The sequence below is a fragment of the Leptonychotes weddellii genome, chromosome 5, assembly GCF_054177405.1.
Source record: "Leptonychotes weddellii isolate Sample4059 chromosome 5, ASM5417740v2, whole genome shotgun sequence".
In the NCBI taxonomy this organism is placed as follows: Eukaryota; Metazoa; Chordata; class Mammalia; order Carnivora; family Phocidae; genus Leptonychotes; species Leptonychotes weddellii.
In genome coordinates this window covers 53,254,311-53,264,620 of record NC_138373.1, presented here as the reverse complement: position 1 = coordinate 53,264,620, position 10,310 = coordinate 53,254,311, and the positions used below count along the sequence as shown (strand labels likewise).

Genomic DNA, 10,310 nt, shown 5'->3' with positions numbered 1-10,310 from the left:
AAATTGTAAGATATTTAAAGTGTACAGTATAATGATTTGATATACATATTCCTTGTGAAAGGGTTTACCCCCATTGAGTTAACACCTACATCTTCTTTCTTTCTTTCTTTATTCCACATATAAGTGATACCATGCAGTATTTGTCTTTCACTGTCGGGCTTATTTCACTTAGCATAAAATCCTCCAGGTTTATCCAGGGTCTCAGGCATTTTTAAAGAGCACTGAGGTGTTTTAAAATGACAACTGATCCTCTCCGACAGCAAATTATTGTTTTATTTGCCTTTGAGGGGGATTTGTGAGCAGGGAATGAGGGGTTCAAAGGCTCTTGTATTGGTGAATCTCTTTCAAGAAATTATTTCTTTTGAAAAGTCAAACAGCACAACATCATTAGGAATGAGATTTCATCAGCGCAACTGCCAAAGAGGCTCAGAAATCAATAGCTTTCTTTTTTTCCATGAAAAGCTGCAGCTATGACTTTAAAAAAAATGACAGAAATATTTGTCACAGTAGTTGCTATGTGGCATTACTGAGTCTTAATCTGTGTGCTAGCAACGGAATGTGTTTGCTTATTTGTTATACCCAATCTATGATAATCCTAGTTGACACTTATGTAGTGTTTACCAAGAGGCAGGCGGATTGAAGCACTTCAGAACTGCTGACTCATTTAATCCTCACAGTAGGAGAGTAGGAGCTGTTTCTGTAGCGCTATGTTATCCCCGTTTTGTAGATTAGAAAACTGAGGCATAGAGACGCTAAGTGGTTGCATAAAGTCACAGGACTAGTAAATGGCAGGCTTGGGCTTTGAACTCAGGCGTTGTAGCTCCATTTCGAGTCCAATAACCTGAGATCTTATTAAAACTTAAAACTGATTCCTATTCTGTTTGGTTTCATCCTACCCTCAGCCTTGAGCTTGATTTTCTGGACCTACGGGTTAGGACCATGAGTTTGTAATTGCTTCCCTTCCTGCAAGTGAAGAACTTTTCGTAGATTCTGTGGTGTTTAACTGCAAAAATATACATTGCACACACACACACACACACACGCACAGCAAAATGAGTGATGACCGTTTATTAATCCAGAAAGGCTTGATAGGGGCCTAAAATGACCACTCGTTCCCCAAGTACAGATACAAAAAGTGCAGGGGTTGGGAGCCAGTGAGAGAAGCGGCTTCCCCCTCTAGGGTCTGACGACCTCACACAGGAGCGCGCGGCCCGCTTTTCTCCGAAGACGCCCCTGCGAGCCGGCGCGACACCACGCGCGGCGCCGCGGGGACGTGAGTCCCCTGGGTCCCTGCGGGTCTCGCGGCTCCAGGACCCGAGCGCGCCGGTGCGCGCGGCCGGGACAGCCTCGGCCCGGGGACCCGGCTCTGCGTGGGGCGTTGGTGCGCCGCCGCCCGCCGTGCTGGGGCTGGAGGAGCAGGGCGCGCTCAAGCCCACGTCCTCTGGGTACCAGGAACACCGGTCTGCGAGTGGGGGAATCCCGCTGGGGCAGAAGACAGAAGAGAAAGGGCAGGGAGTGCGCGGGTCTGAGCGCCGCCCCCCCTCCCCCCAGTTTCTCCCACCGCCAGCGCTTCCCTCCCCCGCCGCCGCCCACCTGGCCGCCCCCGGCTGCGGCTGCGGTACCAGGTTCGCTCCCAGGCCTCACAGTCGCAGCCCGCGGCTGTCTGCGGAGCTCTCCCGGTCTTGCCCCCCTCTTCACCCGCTGCGCCCTCCCTCCCCGGTGCCCGACGTGCTCGTTCCCTGCCACTTGGGTCCGGGCGCGCCGGTGGGTTTGGCCTGCGCGGCGGCGGCGGCAGCGAGGCGGGGGAGCGAGTGAGCGCGAGGGGCGGGAGCCAGTGTCTGTGTGAGTCACCCGTACCTGGAGTGCGAGCGACGCAGAGCGAGCGGCGCGGAGCCCGAGCCGGAGCCCGAGCCGGAGCCGAGCCGGGGCCAGCGAGCGCGGCCGCCCGCCAGCGCCAGGCCCCGCCGCACACCCACCCGCGCCCCCGCAGCCCTTCCCGCGCATCGCGCGGCCGGCTCGCCAGGGGTCCGGCGCCCGGCCGCCCGCAGCCCTCCCGCCTGCCCGGAGGCGGTGCGGGGCTCGCCGGGGGATGTCACAGCGGCTCCTCGGAGCCCCCAGCCGCTGCCGCACAGCCGCCGCCCCTGGGAACCGCGACAATGAACCCCCAATGCGCCCGCTGCGGGAAAGTCGTGTATCCCACGGAGAAAGTCAACTGCCTGGATAAGGTGAGCGAGGGGGCGCCGGGCCAGCCGGGACCTGCCGGGCGCCGGGCTGCACCTGCTCCGAGAAGTTTTGGCATCTGGGATGCAAGGAGAGGAATGGGTCTCTGTGTTTGTGTGTGTCTTGGCACAGGGTCAGGGCGCGCAAAGGAAAACGCCCGCAGGAGTATCAGGAGAGCACGCTTGGCGTTGGTGATGTTGGAACCGGCAGGGGTTTCGTCGGGGTGCGGAGGGCGAGGGTGCGGGGCTGCGCCGGCCTCGAGCTGCTGCGGAGGGCGCGCGGCGAAGCGCGGCCCGGGGTCGAAGAGCCCAGGCTGGACCCCTTCCCACCTGCACTCCTGCCCCTCACCGCCCCGCATCCCCGCCCCAAGGATCCGCCCGCACCCCACCTCACCGCCGCCCCAGCGCCTCCCGTGACGGCTGCGAGGTGGAGAGGCAAAGAATAATTAATATGTCGTGGGGCGGCCGCTGCGGCAGGGCTAAGAATAATCCCCGCCGGAGAGCCTGGCTCGGCGCGGCGGGCAGGATCCGCGGGGCTTCATCCACCCGGTTGGGGAATTCCAGAGGAAGTGGCTTCGGGCCGGCCCCTGCAGCCCTGCTCCCTGCCCTTCCCGGGCGCGGATGGAGTGGACCAGCCTGCGAGAACGACCCCGGCGCTCTCCCGAGTGACTGGTAATTGAAACCAGCCGGAGGCGGTCCCTGTGAAATGTGCGTGTGGTGATAGAAACGCCTCACGAGAGCGCACCGTCACCCCGCCAGGCATCCGGGGTTGAGTCCACCGTCCCCCAAAATTTAGTAGAAGCTGGACCGGGGGCGGGGGGCAGGGGCACTTACACAGCCCCCCTCCTGCTCCTTCGGCTTGCCTGACTTCCGGTGGACCCATGTTTGTGGAGATGCTGCGAACACCGTGTTTAGGCACTTTAAACCGGATTCATCTTCCTTTGGAAGCCACTACACAGGTCCCATTCCTCCATTAGCCAGTTCAGGATTCCGTTCTGGCTGCTCGTAGAAGTGCGGTGTGGATAGAGCTTTGGCAGTTCTTCCGTCAGAGTCTGTACTTGTGGTGGGGATTCATTTAAAACTCAATTTTAATAGCCGCCTGCCCTATTTACTTAAGTGGAAGTAGGCAAACACATCTACTGTTACCTACAATCATTTTGTTGTAGTATTTTCAAATAAGGGTGGGGACGGCCTTGCGCTAAAAATATCCCCTCTCTGTACCCATCCTGGAGAGCGCTGGCATTGTACTAAACTTTTAAATATTTATTATTATTATTTTTTTCAGTATTGGCATAAAGGATGTTTCCATTGTGAGGTCTGTAAGATGGCTCTCAACATGAACAACTACAAAGGCTATGAAAAGAAGCCCTATTGTAATGCGTAAGTATTGTCAACATAGCATGCCCGCTGTGGCTCGGCATCAGAACATGAAAGCAAGTGGATCTGCCTGTTCTGGAGAACTGACTCACTGTGTCACGCAGGTGGGGCGGTGGCCAGTGACTTGTTTCTGCCACAGACTCTGGGGCCAGGTACTTTGTTGGAGGACTCATGCATGGCATGTGCGTCTTTCTTAATGGGGAGGGTAATTTGTGTGTGTCTTCAGCCAGGTCCGTTTTGAGGTTCACAGTGTTGCAGAGTTGGGAACATTTGTTAGAAGCTGCAGAACTACACCCTGAGAACGTGTGGGCTCTGAAGTGCATGTTAGCTTTCCATTTTAATCATATGATGTTGCCATATTGCAATTTTACATCTGAACCTAGTTGCTAGGGAAAGGAGTCTCTCGCTTCATCTCAGCCGAGACCACTCCAGAGATCCTAGAGCTTACACGGGGAACTAAAGAACGGAGACATAGGTATTTCTGGCTGGTTAGTAGTAGGTCTGTTGGTGGGGATTAAAGAAGGTAACCTTTTTTTTGGCAGGCTTTTCTGCAGGCGTGGTTTTAGCCTATACCACTAGCAATTAGCTAGCGTTTATACAGTGCTTACCATGTGCTAGGCCCTATTCTCAGCACTGTATGCATACTGACTCATTTCATCTTTACAGACTTAGGAAGGGGCTCAGATCACCCCTCTAATCTAGAGATGGGTAAACATTGGCCATTGGTTCCAAATGTCTCCTTTGCTGCCCTGGGGCATATGTCTCTCCACTTCTTGAACATCCTCCCACCCCAGAGTGTTTTCATCTGTGGGCCCTTGGCCTTGATTGTTGAGCTCCCTTCTTCCCCGTTCCCCTGTGGGGGCCTCTCCAGCCTGGAGGTGGCAGAGGATCCCCAGCCTTTTGGCTGGAATATTGCCAGAGATTCATTCTCTCTAGAATTTTTGAAGTAGGTTCGTTCAGGTCTTCCGGAGATGGAGGGCCCATGGTTAATTGACACTTTGCTCACGGGACTGTGTTTTCATACATAGTAAGTTTTTGGTAAACAAATGTAGTGTGCTCATACCTCTCTGGTGAAGAACTTTTTTTTTTTTTTAATCCCTTTGTGTTTCTGTTGGTTCTAGCTTAGTGCTTATGGATAGACTAGAAACTTTTCAAGAAATCAGAAAATGGGGGCACTGAACAGAATTCAGGACTTTTTTGGATAAGTGAAGCTCACAGATATTGCCCAAACTCATCGATGTTTTCAACCCTCCTATACCATGCCTTTCATAAGGATAACATGAAGCAAAAATGAGATTTCAGTGTCATGGTCTCCTGCTTCTCTTAAAGAGAGGTATGAGGGACTGGTTAAACATCAAAGGCAGTCAGCAGTACCTAGATGGGAAAGGGTCTCCTACAACCCATAAACGAGATAATTGTTCTTTAGTTTAAAGGAAAGTGAGCCATTTTTCCGTAACTACTCCAGCCCGTGGCCTGATTCGATCAGGCTTTATGGGCCACACAGCCTGGAGTTTAACCTGGTGATAACAATGCCTTTGGGTGGCCCTGGTAGGCCTGGAGGAATTGGGAGGAGAAGAGGAAAGACAGGAGAGAAAGAAATTGAGGAGAGAACAATTACATTTAATATGATATGATGGAACATATATATATATTTGTTATGTGTGTGTGTATACATATACACGTACACACACACATATATGCACCTATAGATAGATAAAGAATTGAATTAAGGAGAAAAGAAATGATAAAAATAAAAGGCCAGAAAAAAAGAGATACAACTGAAGGAGAGTGTGTTTGGTTGCTTTGGGCCACTTGACAATTCAGTGTTTACTGCTTAGTTTTAGTTCAGTCCAATTAAAAAAGAATATCAGATTCTGCAGCAAGTCATCAATGGCTGGTTTGCACTCTGACTTAATAGTGAACTAGTGCCCAGAACAGTTGAGATTGGGACCCCAAAACAAAAAACCTCTAACTGTAGGTGGGAAACATCCTGCTTTGTTGTTTCATAGACTGAGTCTCATTTTAAATACTTTGGGTATGTCTAAATCAAATGCTTACAGATTTTTCTCTCTAAACTTTCTTATATAATGCATGTACCTTGGTATTAGGTTTAAGGGGAATTTTGGGGATAGCATCTCAGATTTCTTGCTTAGTATGAAACCCAGTGTTTCACCTTGTTGAGCAGACTAACAGGGGAAGACAGAAATCTAGCTTTAGTGGGTGAATGATTCGAATTGATGGTGTCAATTTGTTTAATTTAGCTTTAAGTTCATGTCACAGCTTGATATGCTGTCTCCAGAAACAGAGCCTGGCGAAGTTGCAGGTTCTGTCTGCTGTGAAGGTGCCAGGCTGGAAGGCCCCTGTTCTCAACCCTTATTTTTCCAAGGGCATAGGTTGCCATATAAACTCACTGGGCAGCCGTGGATTACCCTCTGGGGATTCTGATGCCTCCGCTCTAATTCAGGTGCTGTTCCCTGTGGTCTTGGCCAGAAGGGTTACCATAATTTCTCTGGGTCATTGGTGGAAAATTGATTCTCTGAAGCATACTGTTACTAGAAAATGAAACATTCTATGTCCATGCAGTATTTTATCTGTACCCAGTTTGGCTCAAGAGTCAATATATGTCCATGTTTAAATGAAAATGACTATTCTTACCCCCTCAACTTGTTATCGTGAAAAAGTGGTTGAAAGAATAATACAACGAACATCTGTATATCTTCCACTGAAATTCCACCATCATTAACATTTTGCCACATTTGCTTCATATTTCTATTTAGGTATATTTATGAACATATTTATTATTGTCAGACCATTTGTCAGTTTCACGCATCAAGTTGGTTTCATATGTTGATATTTCCTCCCTGAAAACTACATCATCCACATACTAAGAATAAGGATATTTTCTTAAAGAGTCATAAAGCCATTGTCACACCTAGGAAAATTAACCAAAATTTCGTAATATCTAAAATCCTATTTTCACATTTCCCCCATTGTCCTAAGAATGTCTTTTATAGCTGCTTTTTTTCTTTTTAAACCAGATCCAATTAGGGTTCAAACTTTACTTTTAGTTGTTGTGAAAAAAGATAGCTTTTTTTAGTTATTGGAGATTAGAATTCTTTAATTTCATTTCTGTTGATTTACATAATCTGTCAGAGTTCTCATGAAGAGAACTTATGTAGCATTTCTTGTGAAAAAGACCTTTAAAATAAATATCAAGAATATGCTTAATAGTTTGAAAGCATAAACAGACATTTAAGCTTATTTTAAGAAAACATAAAAGCTTTTTATTTTAATTGATACCTGGGGGCATTTTTTTTAATGGGATGAAGTAGTGAGTATTTGCTTTGCTTTAAATACGTTGCTTATTTATATTCTCATGTGTTTAGAGAAGAAACAATTTTTCTGTTTGATTTCATGCAAAGGAAAACACGTATAAAATATAATTTACATAATATTTAAAATTTGATCTTTTGATAGAATGATCAAAGTGTATTACACACTACATGTAAGACGGGCATAATACACATTAAGCTCCTAATGCAGTAGTGCCCACTATTAAAATATTTAAAAACAAACTGGTCTACTTGAATACATGCCATGTTTTCATAGCCTTTATGTTTCATTAAGTATGTTTCAGGCAGTGGATTCTTTAGCACATTCAGGATTTTTTTTCATCATGTAACTTGCAAAGAAAAGAGGACGAGGCAATATTTTTATTGCTAAGAGATGTTGAGAAAATAACAGTACATGATTAGACAAAAAACACACCTCATATTTGTATGTGAATATATATGCCAAGTTAAACTACCCAACAAACCACCCAAAGCATATAAACCCCAAGGCCATTTGACAAATAAATTATTTAACTTACCATGTGTGAAAGTCAAAATTGCACTTATTATATGTTTGTAAAAAATACATAATTTCTTCAGATTTTCTGAGAAATATTATAGCTTAGAAATAATAAGAGAAATAATAATAAGACGGGCCAGTTAATATAGTGGCACCAAAAGTCTAGTTATTTTAGGTCAGGGGAGGCCCCAGTTAATGATGCAATAGTTTTAAGCAGGACCTTGTCAATAATTTCCCCAAGTCATTACTTTTGTGGAAATTTTTGGGACGCTGAGAATTTGTCCTGATCTGCCCACATTTGATATACCTTGTATCTGTGTCAAATGTATCTTTAAATATGGGGCTGAAAGAACACAAATACCTGTGCTCAATGTGTTTAACTGTCTTTCCAAATAAGATTCCCTCTCAGCAAATAGTTTCACTTAACATCATTTTGGGAGATGTTTAAAAACAAAACAGTAGGAGCTGTGCGTCGTGTTTACTTTTGCTCTGCCTGTGTTAGCATTCATCTTGTGGATATTTATTGCCCATCTACAGCCTGGGAGATGCTGAGCTAGGTACTGCTCATTCTGAGCCGCCCAGAACGGTCAGTGCTGGTCAGCCAGCCTGTCTTGAGGCTGATTATCTGGGCCAGTGCTCCACTAGCTCTCACGTACCGTTTCTCTGCTGGTCAGTCCTTGTTAGTGCCTTTACTAAGGGGTGCTCTGAGGACACGGAAGGAAATTGAATTTAAACCCGAGAGTTTTTCCACCAATATATTTCCCTTATCTCTGTTTAGACCTCTCAAACCCAGTTCTATAACCCTCCAAGGGCTTGAGTTATCTCAAGGGGACTTATGAAATTCTTGCTATTAAGTTAGCTTTAATTACTTAAGAACTTTTCACGGAAGGCACTGTTGTGTAATTGGAATTTCGAAGCAAGACAGAACTGTATTTGAATCCTGGCTCCATCATGTTCTGCTGAGCAAGTCCCTTGATCTCTAAGCTTCAGTTTCTTATCTGGACAATGGGAATGGTAACGCTCACCCTTACAGGGCTGTATGGGACTAAGGAGACAGTGCACGTCAAGGTTCCGGCAGTTTCTGGCATATAGCAGACCTCCAGTAAACAATAGTGCTTTTATTTCCTCAGTGGGACTTTTTTGAGGGATGAAGGAGGAAAAAGAGGGTAGAGGGAGAAGAGGAAGTACTTCAAAGAAATAATAGTTATTCCTATTAAAATGTTTCTACCAATGTTTTTCACACTGTGAGTTGCCACCCATTAGAGGGTTGTATCCAGAACTGAAAGAAAGAGAGAGAGAGAGAGAGAAAAAAAAAGAGGGACTATCAGAGAGCATCTGAGTAGTGAAATGAGTATTGTTTGGGCAAACATTTTTTTTCCATTTGTGTGTGTATAGCTTGTACTGGATCATGACATAAAAAATATTTTTACTGGAAGCGGTGGTCAAAAAAGTTTGAGACACGCTAGTTTAGTTTCATATTCTTTTTTTTTTTTTTTAAAGATTTTATTTGAGAGAGAGAATGAGAGAGAGAGAGAGAGGGAGAGAGAGCACATGAGAGGGGGGAGGGTCAGAGGGAGAAGCAGACTCCCTGCCGAGCAGGGCGCCCGATGCGGGACTCGATCCAGGGACTCCAGGATCATGACCTGAGCCGAAGGCAGTCGCTTAACCAACTGAGCCACCCAGGCGCCCTAGTTTCATATTCTTAATGTCCCACATGTCAGAGAGAACTGAAAGTCACCGGTGAGGACCATGCTGTGTGCACTGAATTCATGAATTCAGATAACCATTGCTTTCCCACTCTCGGGGCCAACCACCTCCTATCCCATACCGAACAGCCTTCAGGAATCTGTTCAGCCGTCAGAACCATCACCATCCCATGAAGGCACCGTGTGCTTATTTCTCTGCCTGGACCCTCTTTTAGCTTGGGGTGGCTCTGAGGACATCTGTCTTGCTCAATCTGCATCCCCAGAGCCTGGCACTTAGCACTCAATAAAGATTAGCTGCATCAGTGAGTGTGAAGGTCGTGCTGCATCAGTATCGTTCTGCCGTCCCCCCTCAGATCAGGACGCCGCCCAGCCTACTTTCTCTTGGGCAGGCAGACAGAGGTTGGGCAACGTGAGAAGCTGGCTTGAGGGTAGGCTTTGAGGAACCTGAATGGTGGTGTGGTGGTCAGGTTTCACAGAGTCTGAATACCAAGGGCTGCAGTCTCCCCACTGAGGCTCGCCATTGCCAAGACATAATGAACATGGTAGGATTTCCCTTCACTGCTTACAGGCTCGGTTTCCAAACCTGGTATTGTTCTAGAAGATTCCTTACTGATGTTCATTTATTTTCTTCTGGGTTTAATTATAATCTGTGAAATAAGATAATAATTTCTACCTAACAAGAACTCTATAGAAATTAAATGGGGGAAATATTTGTCAGCCTTAACACATCAGATGACACCTATTAGGTACGAAAATGTTAGTCCCCTCCCTGAATTATAATAAATAGAAAATTGTCTCTTATTTCCCCCTTAAAGAGAGGGAGAAGTGTCACATTGTTAAAAGTAACAGTTTCTATGGAAGGATATTGTGGTTTGTGGGAGTTCTAGTTAGCATCAATTATAATATGCCTGACTTTTTAGTGACATACTACATAGAAAAAAATTCAACCTCTCGCTCCTTGACATAGGCTTGATGTGGGAGGATGATAGGGGTTTTTTGTTTTTTGTTGTATTTTTGTTAAAATTGGATGATTGAAAGTGAGGGATGGAGACATTTTATTTGAACCAACAAAAAGGTTCCAGTGTTTATTCAAACTAATCGGATTCTCAGTTACCTTACTGAACCATTGATGGTATCTCATGAATTTTAGTATCTT

General features: G+C 46.2%; 1 protein-coding gene across 2 annotated transcripts in view; it reads left to right on the top strand.

Moving 5' to 3' along the window:
- Positions 1-2,033: 2,033 nt before the first annotated feature.
- Positions 2,034-10,310, top strand: part of NEBL (nebulette) — a 344,799-nt gene continuing 336,522 nt past the window's right edge. For both annotated transcript variants that reach the window (XM_081820730.1, XM_081820727.1), the window contains exons 1-2: positions 2,034-2,225; positions 3,505-3,599. In XM_081820730.1, the coding sequence (XP_081676856.1) occupies positions 2,157-2,225; positions 3,505-3,599 (164 nt within the window). In that variant the 5' untranslated portion in view covers positions 2,034-2,156. The remainder of the gene's footprint in view (positions 2,226-3,504; positions 3,600-10,310) is intronic.